Raw genomic sequence first — 25175 nt, forward strand, 5'->3', positions numbered from 1 at the left:
ATCGCTCCGACAATGGCAGCGCAGGCCGCGCAGGGCGGTGCTCGCGCGTTGCGGTGACAATGGCAGGGATGCAAGCTTTAGGCCCTTTCGCCTTCGGGCCGCTTCGGGCCTTTGCCTTTAGGCTTCGGGCCCACTGCGTTTCCTTTCTTTCCGCTTTCTCGGCCATTATTGGACGCGATGCGCCGCGCGCCACTCCAATAGCGACTGCCTCGCCTCGCCTCCCCCGACGCCCAAACGCCCCGACGCGACGGCCTGGGGGCCCAGGGGCAGCCCTGTGGGAAGCGAGCGTCTGGCCCGGAGCGGCCTGGAGCCGGAAGTGGCGGAAGTGGCAGGGAGCAGGTGCTGAACTTGGCGAGGCAAAACTTGCGGGGCCACGATTAGGAGAGCAAATATTGGAGGTCCGCGGCTCCGCGGCGGTTCGCCGTTCCGCCTTCCATTGCGGTGCGGGGCCGCGGGGGCCGCGGGGCCATGCCATGGCTATACCCCGCTCCGCTGAACCCACCGAACCCACCACAACCGGGCTACTCAGCCAGCCCTCCCCGCCCCACGTCTGCCCCTCCCCGCCCCTTGGCTGGATCGCAAATCTCTTTTCGTTTTCCCATCGTCTTTACACTCGACTTGGCCACAGCGGGGCCCGGCTGTCCCGGCCCGGGGCGGCGCGGCACCGCGGCACCGCCGTGGGTGGCACTACACCACAAGCCGCTTCCCAGAGGCGGATCCAGGGCCGGTCTGAGGGAGGGGCAAAGCAGCACTTTTTGCCTGGGGTGCCCTCGGGCTTGCGCTAGGGAGCAACACCAAAGCAACGACTCAACGGCGGCAGAGGAGGAGGGAGTGACGTTGTCAATCGGTGAGAAGTTAACGTGAAAATGAAAGTCAATCAAATTTAATGTTTAAAAGCGTTTTTCTCTGATTAATTAAACACATCGTATCTCTTACATATATGGTAATACCCTTTGGTTTTCAGTGCAATATACTAATTACAAAGCAAAATGATTATCAAGGCCAGACGATGGACAAATTTAAAGGATGAAACGAAGCGACGGCGAAATCCGTGGTAACAACAGACTAACTCTGTTTGTAAAAAGCCACAAACACAATTTAGTCGTCATAGATTAAAATCGTCCTCAACACATTCAAACAAGAACTAATTACAAACAAAATGATTTAGAGATTTTGTTCAAAAAAATTATGCAACCAGCGAAGTAAAGAAACAAACGGGCCCACTCTGTTTTTTCTATATTAGGTGAACATGCCACATACAATTTTTCAATATATTGTTTAACACACATTTAATTCAAACAAGAACATTAAACTAACAGATGCTGTTGAGATTTTGATTCAAAAATTTTAATGCAATCATCTAAGTAAAGAAACAAACAGAAAAGGACTTCTTGTTTTTTCTATATTAGGTGAGGACATGGTACCATACATTGTTCAATAAATTATTTACCACACATTTTATTAAAAATAACATTAAAAGTGAAAATGTTCATGAGAACTTTGGACTTTGAAATGGAATATGAAGTACAAAATAGACAATAGATTCAATTTGAAGGATGGACCAGGTCTCTGGAGCCAAACTGCAGTCTTTCGATCTATTGGCATATCATCCTCTCCGGTCAACAAAAGGACTAACACCTATTTCATCTATAACATAAAGGAACTAAGGAGAACATATTGTTTTCGTGGGGGAATGCTATGAAACTAAATTGGTATAACAATATTACCAATTCTGTACTAAAATTCTTGAGTTGCCATTAAATAGTAAAGCTGCAAATCTTTACAAAATTTCATCAGACTGTGAATACAATTTGAAGAACATTCCAAGAGCATCCAAGCAAATTGGAAGACACACAAAGCAACCTTAGAGCATAGAGAAAGTACTATACTTGATTGTTTAAAGCTTTCTGGCATTTTAAAAATATGGTAGCACTCTCAACACTGAACATATATGTAAATGAACCTCTGACAAACTTTACATAGCGCTAAGAAATCTATGAAAGGCATTTTGGTATACATTGAAATAATTAAGTTACTTAAGATGGACTTTATAGCCTTGAACTGATTCTGCCAGCAGAAAAACCTAAGCAAAGTATTTACAGAAAAAGATAAAGAAACAAGAAATCCAACTTCTTCAAGGATACCACATAGTAAGTAAATCACTCCCACAATAAAACATTTACAAAACATGGTCTTATGTATCACAAATATGAGCACTTAACAATTCCTAACTTCTTCAACAGACATTAAAGTAGCCGCAGTTTTACATTTTCAAAACAAAATAAGAAATAAATCAAAGTTGTCTGTATCAAAAATATTTTTAAAATTTTCGCATCACAGTTTCTTTCCTGATATATCTTCCAAAATTGGTTGACGATCATCCTCTTTCTCCTTCTCAATAGAAGGAATCAAACGTTTCTTCACATGTCTATTTACAACACCATTTTCATCATCCATCATTCTGAGAATTTGAAGCTGGTCTGATGATTCAAGAGGTGCAACAGAGATGTCTCGAACTGCTCGGAACTTACCACAGTTGTTTAAATGCTCGTTTTCAAGTCGGAAGAAGTTCCAGACAAAGCGCCTAAAAAGGAAACAGAAAGGGAATTCATTTTACAATTTGTGATAAATTAATGTTAAGACAAGTAGAGTACTTTTCATACCTGAAAACTTCCAAAGGTGCTAGAATGCATTGCATGGCTTCTCCTCTGATGTACCCTGCCTCTGTGACAAAAAATCCTAGAGTCCAAATCCATCGCAGGACAAAATCTTCCACAATGGCAAAATAGTAAAAACTCTGAAATACAAAAGAGAGACATAAAATTAAGACATTCTTTTGTAACTATCAATAAACCCAGAAAGAAGAGCATCAAATAGAACTCACATTTGAAGAATACACAGTTTCATCTCTCAAAAATTTATTATCTCCTTGTAGGGTGTCAAAGAATCCCCAATCCATTTTCACATCCCAGGTGTATGTGTAGCATGTGTTCACAACACATGCCAACACCCATGGATAAAAGTATGGATTATCAAAAGTATTTGGGTAACTGCCTGTAAAAACACAAACCAACAAATCAGCAATGCAAATACAACTGCTTGTACATGAAAGTTGAAATCAAACAGTCTCACTCACTTGCATGGTAGGCTCTGAGTGTTGCAAAGATGACCACAAAAAATGTTGTGGAGTATTTGCCAGCATTAACTAAGTGAGGGAAAGCCTCTTTACTATCTCTGTAGCGGCGTAAACACTGAGCAAACCGTATCCATGCAGGTATGCAGTTGACAATAGGTTTGGTGATAAAGGACCGTTCTGCACACTGACTTGTGTCTGGGAAAATTTAAAAAAACATAAGATACTTGCCCTACAGTTGAAACAATCTACAAATTATTAGTCACATAGTCACATAATCAGTGCAATATACCTCCTGCCTCAAGCCAACTAGGCGTTGTTAAATAGAAGCACACAAGAAAGTGGAAGTCAACAAGAACAGTAGACAAGCTATTTAACTGATCAGCCAACCAAAAGTCAGCGAAGCCAACAGAGAAAAATGGTGCTGCCAACATCCTACCCTGCAAAATCAAGGGGGTATGATTTATTGCCACAACATTGCGATATTGTTCATTTCAGATGACAGTTACTCACGAAAACGCGTAGGAACCAAAATCGAGCTTCATGACGAAAGGTCCGCAAAGGATTGAGTGCAAATGCAAACATTATGAGGACAAGAGCCAAAGGATTCACATATGGAGGTATTGACAAAGCAGAAGCATAAAGAAAGGATAGCACACTGAGCGCTCCAACAACTCCCAAAACAGCTGCCATTTCCATAATATGTTGTTCTGTTAAGTGATGGCGGGGATCAAGTTCAAAAATCAGCACATGATTAACTCCAGATGATCTCCAGCCATAAACATTGACACCCATGAGGAACATAAATTCAACAAGTAAGAGAGGCCCTCTGTACAGTCGCATCAATACATCCATCTTTTCTGTTCCTTGGTGAAAAATAGCTGCAACATAGTAATCAAGATCCGAATGAATAAGTTGTAAAAGAAATATAGTTATTTAAAACAAAAACAAGTTAGGAAACTAGCCATACCAGAAAGGATGACAACTGTCAGAAGAATAATGAAAGAACCAGAGAAAAGGCCAACTTTAAAGGTGATCCATGGACTCTGCTTTTCTCCAAGAGGTGGGACTCTCAGTCTCTTCATTGCCTTCTGGCGATCCCCACCTTCTAGCTCTGACGTGACAGCACCTTCAGTTTCATTGACAAGACGGCCAACATCCTTGTTTGTGAAGAAATGTGACGTCTCAACATGTTCTACACGCCAAGCAGTGCCAGAGTCTACCGACAGAAGCTAGAAAAATAAAAAGAAGATAAATATTGGTCAGTTGCTGTAGTTACCAACAAAGAAAAAAGTATATATAAATGAATAAAATTAAACCAAACATTACCTTGTCATGTTTCTTCAAAATTTTCCTAAATCCTGTATAGTTGAGATTCTGATAATTTTGTAACAGCACCAAACTTAAGTAAAATTCACTAAATGCAAGTTTTAGGTCTTGAAGTTTGCGGACTGGCCGTTTGCCTTTAGACTTATCTCTTTCCTCCAATGCCAACTGCAGCTCACTTCGAAGTGTGGCATATTTACGGGTGGCTTCAGCTAACTTTTCTGAAAAATGAAATTATTGCTTATGATCACCAAAGAAAGGACTAAGTTGAGAAATCTGAATGTGATTTACTTGTTAACTAACCAGAGTAAAAGGTGTTGATTTTCTTTAGCTCCTTGTCACAATATTGAAAGAATACTTCATCAAAATTGGTAAAGTGTCTTGCAATCATTTCTGGTCCCACTGACTCTGCAGATGGCGCCTCTTCCACTGCTGTATACAGCATCGCCTTCATTTCCTGAAAAATGTGACCAAGAATTAATTTGTTGTGGGCACAATGTACCTGGATAATTGGGAAATAATCCAATGAAATTTATAACAAACCTCGTAATTGATATACTGTTTCCGCCATTCTGGTGTTATGTGAGCTAAAAGATGCTCTGCGAACTTCATGTTGAGACGTACTGCATAGAGCTGCAAACCAAAGACATAATTGCAACTTTAAGAAAAGCTTCTAGCCATAAAAGCCCTTTGAAAAAGCAAATGTATGATATCTTTTGGTAAAACACATTCGGAAATCAGAATGCAAAGAAAAAAGTCTGCCTTTAACAGGTGGTTAAAATGGAAACAAGTACTTGTGAAAGTGATTATTCCGCAAAGGAACAATAGCATCTGGATGCAAGCTGGTCCAACACTGCAAATCCGAACAGAACATGCGCGAAGCATATATCGATCAAACTGACGACTTCGAGTCCTTCGCTGTCAACGGGCAACGAGCACCCAAGTCATGTGCCAGTCAAGTTTGCCTAAACTAACCTAGATGATAAACAAAGACTCATCAAAACAAACTTACACTTTATCTACTGGTGTGAAACTGTTCCTGACAGGTTAAAAAGTCTGGGAGTTACCAAAACGGCATTCCCAGTTTCATAAAACAACCCAAATCATCTCAAAAACAAGAACATTTCGATTTAAAAGAATTTGCCAGGCAAAAGTGATCAATGACTACTAGAGTTCTTTCTGCTTCGTTTCTGCTAAGCGCAAACACCAGATGCCACCCCAGCGAGGTTATTTTCCACCAACGGGCACACTCCGTGTGAGATATCGCACGTCAAATCCGAACGCAAATAAACATTTAGAGCGGCAAACAGCCTCAGGTATAACATAATTGCTCACCTAGTGCTTATTCCGAGATTTCACAATATCGGGAAGATGCGATAAGTTGGCGACATGATAACAAATGTAAACAAGACAGCCGAACGTCTCCGGCTACATCCGGTCCGCGCTCACCTTCCCTAACCTTCCCCCGCCAACCACCGAAACAGCCTCGAAACACCCAAACAGACCGAATCGCCCCGCTTCGCGAGCGCTCTCCATGCAGCGCTGCAGCGCGCGATCGAACTGCGAGTAGAAGCATCACAAAAAAGTATCTGTTTTCATGACACGGCGTTCGCACTGAGAATCCAGGACGGGGTGGCGAGCGGAGCCTTGGCTCTGCTAACGCCTCGCACCGTCCGCTGAGGCGATACCCCGCGCGCCTCACGTGCTGGCCGCCAGCGTCGCCTGCGACGCGGGGTATCTCCATGGCGGGGAGGGACGAGGAGACGCGGCACGGGAGGGGCGCGCCGTGCGCCGCCGCCCGCCGAGAAGAGCATAGGCAAGCCCGCCGCACACTGGAGCGCACGGCTCCGAGGGGTTGCCTACCTCCACGGCGTTGACGGGCTGGAAGCATGCTGGAAGCGCGGTGGTGGTGCTTGGTTCGTTTCCAAGAGAGGGTTCGCGTGAGACGCGGAAAGCGCGGCTGCTTAGCGACTGCTTCAAGGGAAATGGGCTAACGAGTCAGAAGAAAAATGAAGCCACTGAAAACCACGGCCAGCTACTGACACCTCTTGTCCAAGCACCACGCCGGCCCCTCCGACCATTTCCCGTCTATTTCCCTCCCCCACGTAGCACCGCCAGCACCGCCAGCACCACGTAGCCGACGGTGGGCCGGCAGGGTGGGGGAGGGTGGTGGCGTGGCGCGGCGTGGCGGGCACCTTGCCGGCGCCGAGTATTTCAAGCCAGTCGTAGATCGGTCAGCCCTGCTCTCGCACCTCGAGAAGGCCGTGCAGCTCGGCGCCGCGACGCCGGGTCCGCGAGGCAGCGAGCGACGCAGCGCCGCCGCGGCCGCGAAAGCCAAGGAAACCGAAAGGGACACGTCGGCGGCAAGGTCGGGCCAGGCCCCTCACGGCCCCACGGCGGGACTGACGGGGTGCAGTCGCTGACGGCCGGCTTGTTGACGGCCTGGGCCTCGGCAAAGGCGGCGAGGGCGGCGCGGCGGTAAGTCACAGTCCTATCGAGCCACCTGCCCGACCCGGCCGACCTGGCCCCGAGTCCCAGGTGCAAGAATAACTCGCCGTGGTGCACCGGAAACAATGCCTCTGAGTTATTGCCACCCCCGGAGCCCTGCGGAGCCCCAGCCCCCGGAGGCCGCGTCGCGTCCCGGAGCCCCGGTGTGGCGGCCACACTGACCTCGGCGTCGGCCGCGTGGTGACGTCCCAGGCGTCGCCAAGTAGCACCCGAGCGCCGCCGTCGCCGTCCCTGCCGCCGCGGTCTCGGTCACCCGGAGCCCGCCGCGTGGCCGCGTTCTCGGTAGCTGGCCATCCTTGACGCTCGTGCTCTGGTTGGCGTCGGCGGCAGCATGCGGACGCCCGGAGTGTCGCGTCGCTGCGGGCCGACCACCGCGGCCACCGCGGCCGCCAAAGGTACGTCGGTAGACGCACTGTAGACGGCCGAGTAGTCGAAGCCGTAGCGATGCGTAGTGACGTTAGTGGGACCAGGATCAGCAGTCTTCTTCCCTAGACGACCGCGTTCAAAGTATTTTTTGGGAACGAATTTGACTAGCCGTCCTTCTACTAGAAACGGGTCACAAAGCTTTGCCATCTTTTTCAAGTAGTCAGCAAGTCAGCCCCCCGGGGTGTGATAATGTGTCGCTAACTGCCGCGGGGTCGCGGCGCAGTGTCGGGCCATAAACGGACGGCCGCCGTCTCTCTCTGTCTCTCTCGCACCCCTCGGGGACTCGAGGACGCCACGGCCCCAGGGTGCCCCAGGGTGCGAGCGGGACAGAAACAGAACGACACTGCCTAATGATTCGGCCGGGCCTCGATGTGTCTTCATGAAGTGTCCGAAGCCCACCGCCGTACGCCGTCTTGGTCTTGGCGCCAGTAGACTGAGAGTCCTTTTCGTCGCTCTGTCTCTCTCGCACATGTACGGCAAGGCCCATGAGTGCGAGAGAGGCAGAGCGACGACTCTCGGGATGAGTCCGCAGCTGCAGTGCCAAAGCCCTGACTCTGCCTGGCTCCGCCACCCCGGCCCGGCCAATTCGTTCTTAATCTGCGCCGCAAGCTGCAGCTCGCCTCGCAGCCCTGTGTACGTTGGCGGTCTTCGAGTCTTCGAGTGTGGCTGCGTGGGCGCCGCAGCCGGTTCACCCTAGGCCAATGGCGAGCCGGCAAACAGGAGTGCGACGCCGTTTTGCAACACGCCCGCGTCACTTGCCTCTATGGATTTACATCCTCTTCCGTTTGGAGTCGAAGAGCGAGAGAGAGAGAGAGAGAGAGAGAGAGAGAGAGAGAGAAGAAAGAAAACACCCATAAAACTGCTACCGGAAGTACTCGCTCACAAGCTCCTCCCCCTCTCTCCCTCCGCCCCGACCGAGCGTCACTAGGGCTGCATTAACGCCCCGGAGAAAGACGCGCGGGAAAGCCTCGTTTGCATACGGCGCGCGCGCACACACACGCACACACACACACACGCACGCACACACACACGGCGTGTAGACGGCGCGCAGACGACACGCGCGACGACGCCAGGCTGTGCTTCCTTTCCTCCCTTTCCCGGCAAGGGCGGTGCGGGGGCGTCGTCGTGTAGTGTAGCGTCACCGTGTCAGAAACGTCGTGACTGACGTCAATTTTACATTTTGGCGCGTCTCCGAGCCGCGCGCGGGCGCACCGCAACCGCCCCCCCCCCCCTTGCCACTGTGTTCCGCCGTTCCGCCGCCACTCCGCACTCCACGCGGGCAACTTGTTGCTCGGACAGATGTGTGCCATCTGACTGACTGGCCGCCTCTGGCCGCGACGTCACAGCGCGCCGCGTGCGGGCTCTTATCGGCACGCGCGAATTAATGAATGAATGAATGAATGAATGAATGAATGAATGAATGAATGAATGAATGAATGAATGAATGAATGAATGAATGAATGAATGAATGAAAGATCCATTTAATGTGCATAAACCTCTTTGGGGACTGAACGGACTGTAACTTGGCCTTACTCCGGCCCCAAACCGTTTTCCTCCTAATTTTTCATAATCCGCCGTGTTCTCCGCCCTGATTGACACCCCAGTCGCCAGAATCGGGTAAGGAGTGCGAGAGAGACGGCCGCAGCGGCTGGCGTCCCGGCCCGGGGGCGAGTGCGAGAGAGACAGCCACAGCGGCACGGCTATCCGGCCATTATTCTAATCCGATCGCTCGCCTGGCGCCGCCGGATAAGACCAAATGCATAAACGCCTAAACGCTCACTCAAAACGCTGTTGTCGACAGTTCGGCGAGACGGGGCGGGGCGCGTGGGTTGAGGGGCGGCAGCCAAAATAAACCTTCGTCCTGGTCGTTGGCTCCACTCGCTAGTGCATGCTCCTCTAGCATACGTTGCCCTAGCACCTTGCTCTAGCACCTCTAGCTACCCGCTGCTCTAGAACCTTGATCTAGCACCCCTAGCACCCTCGCTCTACCACCGTTAAGGATGCCCGGCCCTCTTTCGTTGGCCGTAGCGGCCCCCACCCCTCCCCCACTCCCCCCACCGAGGTATTTTCTGGCAGACGGTTCCCAGAAGCGAATCTCGTGGCAGAGGGGCCGGCCTCGTGCGTGTTGTGTCTAGGTAAACCAGCCCTCGACAAGCGCAATCTTGGCCACTAACAACAACAACAACAACATAATCAACAGCAACTAAAGCGGCAACAACACCACCGTCCGGCATCACCACCTGTCGCGTCCAACTGCGCATAAAAGGCTGCAGTGTTGTTGTTGTTTTCAGGCATGACGGCAGCAAGCCGACTCCAAACAGCGTGCTTCGTCACTCACTCGCTGTCTCTCTCGCACTCGTGGAGCGTCCCGATCCCCGCCAGGGGGTGCGAGAGAGACAGACCGACTGCTGGAGGGCCTCGGGTGCGTGTTGGCCGGGTGGCCGGTCCCTGCGGGTGGCGTGGCTGCGTGGCCGCGTCGCGGGGGAGCCACACCGCCACACCGCGCCACCGCGTCAGAATGTCTGAATGACGTCAACGCTGACGACGGCCACGACGACGTCCTTCTGACCATTAGAGACCAACAGCCATTGTGTCCGCCCAGTTGCACCTGCTGCTGGCTCGCTCATGCAAATAGGGTGGAGCCCCTCTCTTCCTCGTCTCCTCCTTCTTCTTCTCCCTCGCCTCGGCGTTGATGTCATTGTTTTCGGCCGTGATGCTGCCCTTGATCTTGCTCGAGGCACTGTCCATCGCCGTGCTAGCCGTGCTGGCCGTGCTGCACCCCCTCGCCGCGCCTAAAAATACGGCCGCTCTCTCAAACTGCTGCTTGTTGTTGTTGTTCTCTTGTTTTTGTCGGCGTGTCGATGACCACGCGCCGCAGGGGCCGACGGACGGACGCTCCGCAGTTCGGGCCAAAATAAAGCGAACTCCTTCCCGCTGGAGATGGTTTAATTTTGTAGTTGTTTGGTTTAAAGTCCGTCTCGTGGACGAAGTGCAGCTGAAACCTGACTGTCCAAGTACACACTTACAACGGCATGCTTGGCCCCGGAACTCCATATATATGTACGCATACGGACACTGCACTTTTAAGGGTGTAAGCAGACAGTTAGGTTTGCAGTGCACTGTCGCTCTCTTCCGCGACCGCATGTGACCGCGTTGGCGTGCGAGAAAAAACGGGCTATGTAGGCCGCAATTTGGAAAACTTTGGTCCATCTTTCTTTTTCGATACATATTCGTTCTTCGTTTCTGTTTTTGTTTTCGCTCTCGCCGGCGACCTTGACATTATGATGCGATCCTGCCAAAAAGCCCGCGCGCTCCGTGATGTGGGTGATGGGCCGTTCTGCTGCAGGCGGTCGATGGCTCCTGACAGGCCGCGAGAGGACAGGCTCGCGTGCCCCGCCCCGCCCCGCCCCGCCCCGCCCCGCCGGGCTAGTCTCGATGGAGGTTGTGTCAGCCTGAGGGGAGCCTTATGTAGGTTACATTTGCCACGTGTGTGTGAGTAAGGCCGGCCTAGGCTATAGGCAGGCGCAGCGCGTCCTAGGTCAGGGCTGTCGTGGGCTAGGTTAGAACCGCACGCCGCCGCGCTGCACGAGAACAACGAGTGCCTTCTGCGTGTGCCAGCGCGCCGCGAAGTCGGGGCGACAAACCGCGGGCTGAAGTTTCGGCGCGGGAAAACAAGAAGACGTAAACAATGCGACGGTAGAAATGACCGCCACCTCGGCCATCGGCTCATTAATTGGCCACTTTTCCCAGTTGAGGCGAGTAGGTCGGCTCCCTGAGTGGGACCCTGCCCTGCAGCCCCCCGCCGCCCCGCGTGGGGCCCTCCACGGCCCTCCACGGCCCTCCGGGCCCCTTCGTGCAACAGGGCCAACGAGAACGCGGCACCACCGGGGTCCACCTTCGCCCGCCTTGGCCTGCCTTGGCCCCACTGGGGGCTCGCCTGGAGCACGCCAACCAGCCGATATAAAAAAGAGCTACGTCTACGTCGTGGCCGAGTGGCTAGAGCACTCGCTCGCCGCGCGGGGGACGCGGGTTCCACTCTCTTTATGGTGAATTCTATAACGCGAGATTTTCCCTGTTGTTCAACACTCCATTAGATTATTTCTACTTAATTCGGCATGATACACCACAGACAACACCCACAAAGGTAAATAGTGCCAACTTAGGCTTTAGGTTCAGCACGCGCAACATATTTTTGTTTTCTTCGCTACCGCTTGTCCATTTTTTCCCCTCGATACTCGCAAGGCAAATGTTTGCTCTTGCGATGGCCTCCCTGGCCAGTCTTCTATTCTTGAGGCCCCCTCCTCCTATATTTACATCTACTTCGCGGCGCGTGGCGCGGCGAGACGTAGCGTGGCTGGTGCTGGGCACGAACGGGTGATAAGATCGAAAGGGTTGGTGTGGCGTCAACGGGCTAAGCTAGGGCTATCGCGCTAATATCGTCTTCTCCCTCCCACCCCGCCGCGACGTCGTCCGTCCTTCTGTCTGTCTGTCTGTCTGTCTGTCTGTCTGTCTGTCTGTCTGTCAGTCTGTCTGTCTGTCTGACGGTGTCCGTCCGTCTGTCAATCCTTTCCTTCCGTTTGCATGGAGACAAGCGCCCGGGAGGGAAAATGGTGTTGCGACGGGGAATTACCTAAAAGTCCACCGTATTGTAAAAGTTTGAGAGGTTGAGTGATCGGCTCGTAGACACACAACAGGATGGATGGATGGGGGGAGGGGGGGGAGATGGAGGGGGAGGCCACCATCCATCACAACGCGAGAACACGTGGGCGGGGGAGGGGGAGGGGGTGGGGGAGAAGAGAAAGGGGAGCCGCGATCCGAAAAACTTGACAACTTCCCTCGCCGCCCCTCTTATTGCCTGGCTGCCTGCCCTGCAGGTTGATTCCGAACAGTGCTCTGTCTCTCTCGCACCGCGCTGCGGGACGCGCCGTGAGTGCGAGTGAGACAGAGCGATGAAAGCGCTGGCCGCCCTGCCACGCTGATACCACAACGACCTCCATACATAGCCAAGCACCCCGTCCCGGGGCGAGGGGGGGGGATGCAAGCCAACCAATTCCGATTATAGCGACTTCATTTACCGTCCGTCCGGATTGGGAGGGTGGCGGGGCTGGGCCAGGCAGGGCCAGGCAGGTCGGCAGGGCCCAAAAGGGGTAAAAAGCCTTTCGCGTGTATTCTCACCACAACGAGCAGGTTGTACACCGACGAGAAAAAAATCAACGGCGCGTAGCGCGCCGCCCGGCCGGGTTACTTTCGATTAAGACGGTGCCACGTGTTTTTGTTGTTTGTTTTGGTTGTTGTTGTATTTTTTCGGGCGTGCCTCGTGGGTGCAGTACGAGCACGTGAAGGAAGGGGGCCGGTGGCCTGGCCGCCCTTGACCCAGCCACACCTCCCCGAATAGTTAGACATTGAGGGAGCGGAGGAAAACCCCCACGATGGCCGCCTGGCCGCACCCCTCCATTCTCCCACCCCTGCTGGCGGCGCTGGCCTGCGGCCACCCACCCTCGCCCGCAACCGCCCCGGAGAACGCCCACGGAACGCCCCGGAACGCCTCGGAACGCCTCGGAACGCCACGGAACGCCTCGGAACGCCCCGGAACGCCTCGGAACGCCACGGAACGCCTCGGAACGCCCCCAGATGGGCGCCCAACACGTTAATATTCATGCCGCGCCTCATCACCGTTGTACACGCGCCAAAAATCTTTCTCGTATCCCTTTTTATTCTTTTTTCTCTTTCTCTGTTGAGCAGTCTGCCGAGGGAATCGGCCGGCCGGCAGCACCGCATGGATCCTTGGAGTAATACTGTTAGGGAGTCCTAACTAGAGCTGCACCTTTCTGTTTGCCAACGCCCTGAAGGCTTGATTTTCAACTTAGAGACTTTCCCAATAGCTCATCTTGTCACAAAAAGAGTGGGGATTTACGGGATGCAAACAGATTGGAGCTAACCCATACCGTTCCGGAGTTCAGGGCGTTTCTGTGCGTGGCACTAGGTGTCCGGCGAATCGTAGAGAGAGAAAGAGATAGTTTCCGAACTTTGCCACCATATAGCTCCTGGCTGGGGCAACTTAGAAGGTTCTGGTTTTGAAAAATGGATTTAGAAGGCGAAGAAGATGGACGGGATGTAATCACCATCGATGAATTCGGTCGGTTTCATGGGGTGCATTTCCGACCGGGTGGTTTTCTCTCTCTAGCATTCGTCAGGACAGCTCGGCCCACCGCCGCGCCAGTTAGGACTCCCCACTGTATTACTCCAAGATGGATCCAATAGCGCTGCCTGCCTTTCTCTGGGCGACGGAGACAAAAGGCGCCGAATTGCGCGACTGTACAGCCCGCGCCCACGTGGCGCTGGAAGGCAGAGAGACAGACAGACAGATACCGTGTGGATGACAATCGCTGCTTGTACTGTTGCAGGGATCAAAATGGTGGTCAAGTCCAGCCGCAGCGCTCCTCTCATCAGCGCCTCCACCACCTCCCTCAACCACCACCACCACCACCACCACCACCAGGGGCGATCCAGGGAGGTGAGTGAAATCGAACCGGGGGCACGAACAAGCAGTCTCACAAACACACAGCACACAGTCAGTGCCGTGCGGGAGGCCAGCAAAGAAACGCTTTGCCTCGCCTCGCTTCGCTATCGTAGTCGAGAGTCGACCCAAAGGCCCAAAGCAACAGAGGCGCATGCACGCCCCGTGAATAATTCGCCCGTTAAAATTCCTCCATATGCCGGACTCGGTGTTCCCGCCGCTTGTTGCTGCTTTCGTTGTTTTCTTCCTCCTTCTCTCCTTCTTCTCCCTCTCCTTCTTCTTCCCCCCCTTCTTCTTCCCCCCTTCTTCTTCCTCCCCTTCTTTCTCTTTGTTCCGCCCGCGCCCCGACGCGGCGGGTCAGTATAAGGAAGTCGTGAGGATAAGTTAGTCAGCGCCTAAAACGGCCCGCCGACCCCGCGTCGCTGTTAGGCCCCCGCTAAAAATGCATCCAGGCCGCCCCGGCGAAGCAGGTGAAGCGAAGGAGGGCGGGGGAGGCACCTTGTCATTGCAAGCCCCGCGCCCGCCCCACCCGCCCCGCCTGACAGGCCGAACGGTGCGCCGCCCCGCCCCGACCCGCTAAATCACCCTAGAGAGTGTACAATGGGCAGGCGACCCGGTGGCCAAATTTATGTGCCGCGTGTGTGTTCTCTGCTCTAGTATAGTATTGGGTCGTGGTGACCCGGCGGCACGGCCGCAGGCTCGGCGCCGGAGCACACGCAGAGCCACCGCAAAAGTCGGTCGCTTTGCAGGGGTTGGCACGATTGCAACGCCTCCCGAGCCGCGAAAGACACGTCTGCGACCTGTGGGTGGACGTTTGCGATTTCTTCGGCCCGAGATAATTTTTATGCAATTTCTTGTGTCCAAGAGCATCGGCGAGCAGCTCGAGGGGGTCCCTCTCTCCGCCTGCCGTCCCTCCGGTGGCCGTAAAAGCCTTTACCTGCCCATCTGCATCGCTGATTCCCAGACGTCTTTACCGCGGGCGACGCCGGCGGACGTCGGCGTCCCCGATTGGCTGGCCTCGCTCTCGCCCCGCAGCCCGTTAGCCTGATAGCCTGATGGCCGCGTAACGAAGCCTTGACGACGACGATAATAACTCATTCCGCGCCGTAATTCGCGGCACTGGAATTAAAATTCGATCGGCCGGCGCGGGAAACGACGCTGGAGATGGAAGTGATTAAGGCGGGGAGTGCTCGGTCCAGGACGACGACGACGACGACGACACCTAATTTCTCACGCCGGGGCGATGGCGCCTCGTCCGTTAATCCCGCCACCTTAATCCGATTTATGGCGAATCCTGGCGATGCGCGGCAACGCCGAGGGCAACGCGGCCCTGCAGTGTGCCAGCAGTGTGCAACGCGCAGCCGGCGGGCTTCGCCACGCTGTCTCGCTCGCACCCCTACGGGACGCCCCACGAGAGCGAGGGAGACAGAGCGACGGCATCACCGTTCGGAATCAGACCACTGGGTGCAGCCCCTGAGGCTCGCGTGTCGGCCTGCACGGAGAGCGCCCGGCCCGAGCCCCTCCCCGGCCCTCCCCGCCGTGCCCTTCCACTGTCTGGAGGTCTGGAAACCCCACGCACAGTTCCGGATGCATTTAATTAACCCCCACCCAACCCCAGCACCCAGCCCAGGCGGGCCGGCCGCTCACCTCCCTCGGCCACCTCGGCCCTGTGACCCCCGCCCCCGTCAGCACACCGGCCAGGCCACCGGCCAGGCCACCGCTCTGACCCTCGGCCTTGGGCATCACGCTGACAGAGACAAGAAGTAGGGAAGGCGGCCACCATAGGGTGAAACATGCCAATTTGGGTTGACCGATGGGGACAAATTATCTCAAAACCGTGAGTCGGGAGCGCAGTGTTGTCGCGAAGCTGGTCGGAACGGAATGGTGACGAACGTCCCCACGATCGTGCATGCAATTCGGACTGCGTCAGGATGTGGCGTGTGCGTCCCACTCCTGTTTCATTATCAAACCATTCCTCTTGCTGTGCTCGTATTCCGGGCCCCCGAAACGCGAGGCCCAGTTCCTCCCTTCCGGTGGCCGTGAACGCACTCCAGTGCTACGGCCACCCTAGCGCCGCCCGCGCCGCCCGCTCCGCCTCCGCCGTGTTCCGCACGCGTTTTACTCTCGGTTTTACTGCCGTGCTATCTGCACTGTAGAGCTGTATTTTGCCACCCTCGAGGAGGGCACGGCCGTGCTTCGCTGCTTCACGCCGCGCAGGGCTTATGTCCTGCTGCTGGCCGCGGCTGGCCCCGCCCCGCCCCGCCCGTTACAAATATCATTTGCATATGGATATCGCCATGGAGGCCATCGCCGTGGCACCGGCTCGTGGACGAGCTCGTGGATTAGTGCCTCTGGGGCCTCGAGGAGGGCCAGCACTGCCGGCACTGCCAGCAGGCCCTCCTGGGTGTCCGTGGCGCATAAGCGACGAGCCCACGGCCGGCCCTGGCGCCGCTCATGAGGCCTATGGCGTGCGTGGGCGAGGGCCGGCGGGGCCGGCGGGGCGGGGGTTCGTTCGTGATGGCGCCACAACAACGGCTCGAGTGGCGGCGCGGCGCGCGGCGCGGGGTGGTCACTGTGTAGTGCGGCAGGCTGGAGGCCGCGGAGGCCGCGGAGGCCACGGACGCTCAAGGCTGAACGAACCAAGTGGAACGAACCTCTCCGACTCCGACAGCACCGACAGCCAGGCCGCAAACATGCAAACCCGCTGCCGCCCTGTCCCTCTTTCTCTCTCTCTCTCTCTCTCTTTCTCTATTCGCCTTTCCCGGTCGAGGAGGCGCGGAGGCCTACACATAATTTGGAGCGCGAATGGGCATTGGCTCCGGCCGATGGATTTAGCAGCGCCGTGTCCTTGCCCAGCCCCTGCGGCACCGCCGCGGCGTGGCGTGGCCGGGCGTGGCGACAATGACCCGTCGAGATAAGGAAGTGATAAGACGCCGGAAGGTCGCTCTGTCTCTCTCGCACTCGAGGGGTGGCCCGAAGGGGTGCGAGTGAGACGGGTGCGACGGAGCACTGTCGGGAATCGTACTGCCGGCCGGGTGACCCCAAGTCCGCCACCGTCCGCCACCTTGGCGCCCCGGAGTCCACGCCATTCTCACATCCACGGCACTCAGAGAGAGAGAGAGAGAGAGGGGGGGGGGGGGAAGTCCCGGACAAAACGGCCCCTGGCTAGCCTTCAGGCTTGCCTCCAGGGTGAGCAGACAGCCCGAGTAGGCAGTCGAAGTGCGGTAGTGCGGTTGTGCGCGCGCATTACTATGAAACGGAAGTGATGTGCTGGCGGGCAAAAAGTTTTAATTTTAGTCACGTCAACGGCACCCACTGGGTAAGGGTTCAAGCAATAATTTTCAACTCATCGGCTTACGCTGATGCGCTGAAGTTCAGGCCAATTAAGCACGCCCTGGTTGAAACTTCGTGCCAATGACTCTAGGTCCTTCTTGGATACTGAGCTAATTTGAATTTCGGCCACGCCCTCCACGGCCCATCTGTTTGCATTGGGTGGAGGGAGGAGATACCCCACGCGCCGCGTTCCCTCGACGTGCGGGGTAGCGCCGCGCTGGCGACGGGCCAAAACCTGCCGCCCCGCTGGAGTCGGCTGCACCTGGAGGCCTGGGGCGCAGTGGAGGGGGCAGGCCGTGTCCGTCGTCACCTTGGTGCACTGCCCGCGGCTCCACGTGCTTGGCACCCCGTGCTGACGACGTGCTTGTCCTTCAGGAGCCCCTGCGCGTCACGGTGCACTACCGTGACCTGTCCGGCGCCACTTCCTACGCGCGCGATGGCAGCGTGCTTGCGTCGTCGGGGTCCGCGGGCCGCTGGGGGGCCTCCAGCGGCCACCACGGCCAGGTGAGTACCACCCATCCGGCCCATCACCCAGCAGGCAGAGCGACGAAAACGACTCTCGGAATCAGTTTGCAGTGGAGTCCCGCGCTTGAACGCAGGTCGCAGCGCGAGCAGCGCGCGGCCCTGGAGCCCCTGCAGAAGGCCGCGTAGGCCGGCCCGCCACACAGCGCTGCGCTGCGGGCTGGTCGCGCGCGGCAGCCGGGCGCTCGGTCGAGCGATTCCGCTCTCTCTGTCTCTCTCGCACCCCTACGGCACACTCCGTGAGTGCGAGAGAGACAGAGCGAGGAGTGCGTACGGACGACCTTGTTGTCGTCGAGCCGCGGTGACGGTGTCTGCTTCGCTGCACAGGTGGCGGGGTCCCTGATCTCCGACACGGCTCGTCCTGGTGGGCGCCGGGTGCGCTTCGACCTGCCGAGCAGCGGCAGCGATGCCTCGGATGGCGGCGGCGGCGGCGGCGGGGTGGGGGTGCCCCACCAGCCCCACCACGCCCACCACGCCGCCGAGAGGGGCGCGTCGACGGTCCCCGCGGGGGGCACCACCAGCAACGGCGGCGGCTGGTCGCCCTGGTCCGGCCGGCAGTCCGCGTCGTCCGCGTCCACGAGGCAGCCAGCCCTGCCAGCACAGCAGCAGCCGCAGCGGTCCCCCTGGAGTGGTGGCGGCTCGAGTCACAGCGCGGGTCCGGGGCCGCCATCGCGCCCCTCAGCGCCCACCCTGGCGCAGCACGGCCAGGCCCACCACGGCCACCACGGCCATCACGCCTACCACGGCTACCACGGCGGCAACACCAGCGCCGCCGTCCTCGCCGCCGCGAGGGACGGTGACCACCACGCCCTGCTGGAGGTGCTGCGGAGGAACCCGCCGCCCAGCACGCTGAACCACCGCGACGGCCAGGGCAGGGTGAGTCGCCAAAGTCGCCACACAGGCCTAGGTAAACAACTAGAAAATCGAAAAGAAAAAAAAAAACTCCAAACGCGTGTAACTCTCCCAGCGCACATGTCCTAAATTTGTGCTCGTTTGCTGTCACTTTTCATCACCTATTTTTGCCCCGATTTTCTGTTTGAAAAATTGATGCATTATTTGCTGATTTCAGTGCCGTGTTGGCTATAGATTCTAGGTGGCCCCAATACCGCAGGCGAGGGAGCGGAAAGAGTAAACCCACTAAGAGCCAAGCGCCACTCAAAAACGCTGCGTGTAAACACTCCCCGAATAATAAAAGCTTCCGCGACGAACGTCTGTCGGCGAGCGCGTTTGTGCGCGCGGTATTCCCCCGGGCGGTCCGAGCCAAGGGCCGAGCGCCGTGGGGTGGACGAGCCGGACTGTCGTCGTCGGGTTTTGAACCCTGGCGTGCCTGCGCAGTACCCGCGTTCCTGCGTGCCCCCGGTTGACCCCGATAGTGCAGTGTGTCTGCTGGCATTAGCGCCGTGTGTCTGAGCCGCGCCGGGCCGCGCCGGGCCGCGCCGGGCCGCGCCGGGTCACGCTGCCCTATTGCTTGTTGTCGTGGGGCGCTGCCAGTCTGCCAGTCCGCCCTGCCTATGCCGGTCTCTGGCGAGCCGCCAGGCGTGCCAACGACGCATCGCCTCCACGCCGGGGGCTACGTCAGGCAGCAGGCTCGTTCCCGGGGGTACATTCAGAGATTCAAACACTTTTTGGCCAACTTTGACAAGCTGGCGCTCCCAAACTATGTGTGGTTAAGGCGTTTCCATCCGAGGCTGGGAAGAAAATAAAAGGGTAGAGAGACCTAGGACCAAGAGATTACCAGAACGTTGAGGGATGCTGTTAGCCACATCTAGTTTGGAGGCAGTTGCCGCCTGAACCTGAACCTCTTGGTGGTTGGCTCTCCCCATCAGGCCTCCCCGTCAGACCTCCCCGTCAGAGCGCGCCGATGACGCCACGCTCAGAAATGCAGCCGCTTTTAACCCCGTGAAGATCGGATTGGGGTGGCCGGCCGGTCCGGTACACCGCCAAAAAGAATCCCAGACGGCCTTTCATAAACAACATCTCGGCGTGCTTCGGGCCGCTGCCCGCGCCGCGCCCTTGCTTGGTGACCTTAAGCATCTCGTGCATTTAAGATAGGACCTTGCCCTAAGCGAGGACCGCCCCATCCACTGCGAAAAAGGAAAGCCATCGAGAGCAGCCGGTCCGTGGAAACGGTCCCCGAGGAAATGCAGCGCGTGTTGTTTTGATCACGGCACTGGCTTTTACTGGCGATTACTCAAGTGGGCTGGCCGCTAGGCCGCTGGGCAGCGGGCCGATTCCGCCGCGCAGGTCGGCCTGTCTCTCTCGCACCCACATGGGGCGTCCCGCGAGTGCGAGGGGGGCAGAGCACTGCCGCACTGCACGGAATCCGCGTGCCCCGATTTGACTCCCGCGGGGCCCGGGAGGCCCGCCCGGCCCATGGTGCCCGTGGATCATGGCCCAATAAGCCTCACGCCACGCCGCACCACCCCGCCCATGGCAACCGGGGCTCAAGTGCGGCAGGGCGGCCGGCGCACGTCAAGTTTCATGTCAGGGGGCCGCGGCGCCGCGGCACGGCACGCTGCTTTGTGAGCAGAACATGATTCACTGCTTGACCCGGCCGGCACACTGATTCCGAGGTTCGTCGCTCTGCGTATCTCTCTCGCACCCACACGGGCCGCCCCGTGAGTGCGAGAGAGACAGGGCGCTGTTGCCGCCCTGCGTCTCGCGCCACGTATTTTTAGGCCAAACGCGCGGCGCGCTCTTGTTGGGCGAGTGGCGCCACCCCGCCACCGTCAAGTGCTGGATCGTGTACACGCGTGCACGCGGCGGCAGCGAGCAGGGCGGAGAGCAGGGCGGAGAGCAGGGGCGGGAGAGGTCTTCTTGGAGAGCAATTCCCCGAGCCCCCCGTCGTTGTCGTCCCTCATTACCCCGGCCTCGTCACGCTCGCCGTCACGCTCGCCGTCACGCTCGCCGTCAGCCGCCTGCACACCTACAAGGTGCGAACAGCCAGCGCCAAACTCGCTTAAATGAGCGGCGGACGGACGGGCGGACAGACAGACAGACAGGCGATGAGCGAGCGGATATGCAAACTCGGGGGAGAGGCTGCCGGCGCGGCCCGGGGTCCGGGCCCGCGCGCACGGGGTACATGCTCATTAAAGGCACCTCCTAGATTGACGACGGCCTCCTCCCCCCCCCCCCGTGTAGTGCACTCCTGGCGGCCACCACGTGCCCCACGCCCCGTCCGCATGGAGAGGAGTCTCGGGCGCCACTCGGCGGTGGGGGAGCCAAGCCCAGCAAGCTGATTGCCAGCTATGCTCATTCGTCGCTGTCTCTCTCGCGTGGCGCCCCGCAAGGGTGCAAGAGAGACGGAGTCAGCCTGCCGGGAGCCCGGGGAGGAAGCCTTGTTTTTGTTTTGGGGTTGTCGGAGTGGATGTCGGGCGTCATGCGGCCGACAGAGGGGAGGCACGACACGCCAAGGGTGAGGGTGCCCGGGGCCTTCATGTAGACCGCGCGGAAACAGACTACTTTGTCGTACTTGACTGCCGTTTCCGGCGCGGCTCCGAGTTACTCCGAGTCGCACGACCGGCCGGCCGGCCGGGCCGCGAGCAGCCGATGCAATCCATGTGTCTGGCGGCGTGCCAGGGCGGGTCGTTCTGGCGAACACAAACAAATTGAGCGTGCGCCTTCGCCCCCCTTCGGCTGGTCTAATGAAAGCCAAAGGGCAGTCGCGATGGCGCTGCGCTTTGTCGCTCTGTCTCTCTCGCACCCGCACGCGGCGCCACATGTGTGCGAGAGAGACGTGTCGTGACGGCGCTCTGTTCCTCTTGCAGACCCCCGCCAGCCACCTGGCCGCGCTGGGCGGCGCCGGCGGCAGCGCGGGGCTCCTGGAGCTGCTGCTGCAGTGCCCCGGCGTGGACGTGAACCAGCCCGACAGCGAGGGCAACACGCCGCTGCACTTCGCGGCGCAGGCCGGCCAGCTGGAGGCCGTCAACGCCCTGCTGCGGCAGCCCGACGTGCAGGTGGACGCGCGCAACGCGCAGGGCTTCACGCCGCTCATGAAGGCCGCGCTGCAGGGCAGGACCAAGTGCGCGCGCGCCCTGCTGCTCGCAGGTGACTATCAGTGTAGGGGCAACAGCTCCCAATTCACAGTGGGCCAGAAGACCGGTGGGGGCGGTCAAAACTCTAGGCGCGTTTTGAGCTCCAGAGTCGCTAAGCAGGGCTCGAACCAAACGTGTGACCCCACCAATGGATTCCTCGTTCGGAGAGCAATCCATTGGTGGGGTCACACGTTCGGTCCGAGTCCCATTTAGCGACTCTGGAGCTCAAAACGCGTGTGGAGTTTTGTCCGCCTCCACCGGTCCTCTGGCCCACTGTGCAATTGTTGTGAATGTTTGACTTATCTCCCCGGCATGCAGGCGCGTCGCCCACGCTGCGCGACACGGGCCGCGGCCTGCGCGCCGAGCAGTGGGCGCGCTTCTGCGGGCGCCACGTGTGCGCGGAGCTGATCGAGCGGCTGGCGAGGCAGCGGCTGCTGGACCGCGGCACGGCGTACGGCCGCTGGGGCTCGGAGCCGGAGCTGCAGGCCGCGCTGGGACGCGTGCAGCAGGCACGCAGCGGCACGCTCGCCAACACCACGGCGCCGAGGTAAGTCTGTCTCTCTCGCACAGCGACCAGCGACAAAACGCTGCTGTTTATGAATCCCCGCGACGGTTTTACGAGGTGAACACACGGCTAAGAGCGCGACGGCCTTCCGCTGCTCCTGCAGGTCCATCAAGTCCCGGGTGCGGCGCGCCTTCCGCTCCGGCACCGCCAGCGACCTGCCCGCCGCGCCCTCGGCCTCGGCGGCCTCCTCGTCCTCGCCGGCCTTCTCGCTCATCACGCAGCTGACGGGCGCCGGGCTGTGTGCCTCCACGCCCGCGCTCCCCGTGCCCTCCATGCCCCCCGTGGTCAAGTCCCTGCTGCGGCCGCTCAGCGTGCCCCGGCTGCAGGTCAGTGAGGCGTTGCGTCGCCACGATCACAAATTATGATGTTTTTGGGGGGTCGTACTGGGACGGCCAAATCGCAGATCGTGCCCTGCCTGACGCCGAGGTGGCTGTGTTTCAGGTGACACTTGCCCGAGCGAGCTAGTCACACGGCCAGGGTGAGGAGCAAAACCAAAAAAACGTGTGCTGGAATGATGAGTGTGACGTGTTTTTGTTTGCCTGTGCTTACCAGACTGTTAACCACTCCAGCCCCCAGATCCAGAAAATCTACCTCTCCGAGATCTCAAAAGATCTTAAAAGATAAACAAGATTTTTTTTTTTGCAGTGCAGAGTATAACCACGTGGCTTCCAATAACCCAACCAAAATGTTTTTCGTCAGGGAACGGTGTCGGTTTCAGCCGCGTAGCGCTCCAGCGGGGGAGGTGGTTGCCTACTCCCAGGGGGGCGGCTGCGGCGACAAGCATCGAATGGCAGTTTTGAGACCGGCGGAAGGAACCTCAAGGGGGCCATCGCCCTGACGAACGAAATGCCCCCCCCCCTCTTTTCCTTCTTTCTTGTCGTGGCACCACCTTGGCGGTGACGGTCAGTGCCCATCGTGAAGAGTGTCCTTTGACGTTCTGCCAGCAGCGCCGAGCCGTGACAACCATTCCGGTGTGTGTGTGTGTGCTAGTGTAGGAGCGAGTGTATGTATAAGTGTGGGTGTGTGACGGTGAGTTTATCGCGAGTTCCCGCTGTACAGTACCACTCCGTGGCGTTACCCGGCGACCCGGCGTGGGTTGGTGGTGTTGCAGACTGGCTGCCACCCTGGAGGAGTGCAGGCAGTGCAGACAGTGCAGGGCAGCGTAAGGTCATATGGAAGATAGGTCTGCGCAACCGAGATGCATGCTGGGAGACCGGGCAAGCCGGTAGGCAGGCTGGCAGGCAGGTAGGCGGTCCTCCGCTGCAGCCGGCGACGGATTCGGGAGGGATTAGCTGCCCGGTCTCCCAGCATGCATCTCGGTTGCGCAGACCTATCTTCCATATGACCTTAGGGCAGCGTGGAGGCCAAGCAGGCCGAACCGGAGGCCAAGGCCAGGAGCCGCCCCACCACGGTACAACCTGCACGCCCTCCTCCTCCCCCTCCTCCTGCTGCTTGACGCCCATTCGTACACACGGGACGCACACGGAAGCGTCAAATGCCGCACGCCATGCCAGCAGGCTGATTCGCGAGTCGCCCTGTCTCTCTCGCACCTGCACGGGACGCCCCACGAGCCCCTCGAGCGCGAGAGAGACGGAGAGACGAGAACGACTCTCGCGATCGGTCTGCTGGCCCACAAACCGGCCGACCGGCCAACCGCCACCGCACGCCCGACCGCCTCGCCGCCCGGCCTTCGACGGCGCATAAAAACGGCCCATTTCTGCAACGGACGAGGAAAAAAGAGAGAGAAAGAGGAAGTCACACGAGCCGGAGGACACACTGCTGGAGTGTGAGGACCTCTCGACGGCCCCGCCTGCTCTGCTCTCACCTACTCACAAAAAAAATACAACATTCTCAATCTTGTCTCCATTCCGTTTTATAGCACATTCATTCCCACGTAATGTGCATCCGTTTTAAAACTCTGGCACGTTTCTTCTCTCTTGTCACCACCTCACTGATCATTTCCACGTCAGCTTCGAATGTTAGTGGACTCAGCCGTGGTTAAAAACTAACACTTTTCCAGCTGGTCATTTTTGTTTTTTGTTTGATTTTTATTAATTCTCGTTATTTTGTTTTGTCTTTCTTTGTTTTGTTGTTTTCTGCCGCCACTGACACTGTGATGTGATGTTTCCGCCACTAAAACACTGACTTAGCCAGCAGACCGGCTGCCCCGTGCTGACGGTGCTGACGCCCCGCGGTTGCTGTTCCAGGTGACGCTGGTCGGGGAGGCGCCGCCGCCCCCGCTGCCCCCGCGAGACGCGCCGCCCCCGCGCGGCCCACCGCCGCCCCCGGCGCGGCCCGCGGTCCGCGCCAAATAGCATTCGGAGACGGCGGCCCGCTGGACACACGGGAGGCGCGACCAAAGAGACGAGCCCGCCCTGCCCGCCCCCGCCCCCCGGTGGCAGCGCGCCGCCCCCCAGCCCCTCCCCAGCATGCTGCCGCGCCCCACGGTCGCGTCCCGCCCCCCGCAGCGGTCGCGGTCCGGCGTCGGTGGCTTCGGCCCCGCGGACCACGGGCCGCGAAGTGCAGCCTTGGGTGCAGCCCGGCCTGTCTAGTCCCTCAGCATGCGCTTTCCATGCTCGGCCCGCTTCAGCTGGCTTCCGCTCCGTGGCTCAGTCATTTCCTTTCGTTTCAGTGTTTCGGACCAAAATGCCAAATTTCAGCTTATGGTGTGTACTTAATGATATGTTTATTGTGTAAGTAAAGTCTCCTATGCCAAACTATAAGTTTCCATGTGATAGCAAGTAAGCATTAAGAGCAAATTCCACTTTTTACTCCACCTATTTCTTTATTTATAAATTGTAATGTGAGAAA

At 57.5% G+C, this 25175-nt stretch overlaps 2 protein-coding genes across 4 annotated transcripts; one reads left to right on the forward strand and one right to left on the reverse strand.

Moving 5' to 3' along the window:
- Positions 1-1319: 1319 nt before the first annotated feature.
- LOC117640185 (xenotropic and polytropic retrovirus receptor 1) lies at positions 1320-5950 on the reverse strand. 3 transcript variants are annotated; one of them, XM_034376490.1, is made up of 11 exons: positions 5795-5950; positions 5003-5092; positions 4763-4916; positions 4463-4680; positions 4104-4365; positions 3647-4014; positions 3426-3573; positions 3137-3331; positions 2885-3054; positions 2664-2797; positions 1320-2584 (listed from the first exon to the last, which is right to left on the reverse strand). In XM_034376490.1, the coding sequence occupies exons 2-11, from the start codon at positions 5069-5071 to the stop codon at positions 2335-2337; spliced, it is 1968 nt and encodes a 655-aa protein (XP_034232381.1). In that variant the 5' UTR covers positions 5072-5092; positions 5795-5950; the 3' UTR covers positions 1320-2334. The 3 variants fall into 3 exon arrangements, with proteins under 3 accessions (XP_034232381.1, XP_034232380.1, XP_034232382.1); XM_034376489.1 differs by lacking the exon at positions 5795-5950 and adding an exon at positions 5472-5709; XM_034376491.1 differs by lacking the exon at positions 5795-5950 and adding an exon at positions 5254-5419.
- Positions 5951-6738: 788 nt separating this feature from the next.
- On the forward strand, positions 6739-24679 carry LOC117640511 (photoreceptor ankyrin repeat protein-like). Its single transcript, XM_034377032.1, has 9 exons — positions 6739-6937; positions 13798-13907; positions 17619-17747; positions 18093-18197; positions 18360-18641; positions 21533-21812; positions 22118-22346; positions 22468-22690; positions 24572-24679. Exons 2-9 carry the CDS (start codon positions 13806-13808, stop codon positions 24677-24679), a joined length of 1458 nt encoding a protein of 485 aa, XP_034232923.1. The 5' UTR covers positions 6739-6937; positions 13798-13805.
- Positions 24680-25175: the final 496 nt, after the last annotated feature.

Source organism: Thrips palmi, unplaced genomic scaffold, assembly GCF_012932325.1.
Source record: "Thrips palmi isolate BJ-2018 unplaced genomic scaffold, TpBJ-2018v1 HiC_scaffold_12, whole genome shotgun sequence".
NCBI classification, from domain to species: Eukaryota; Metazoa; Arthropoda; class Insecta; order Thysanoptera; family Thripidae; genus Thrips; species Thrips palmi.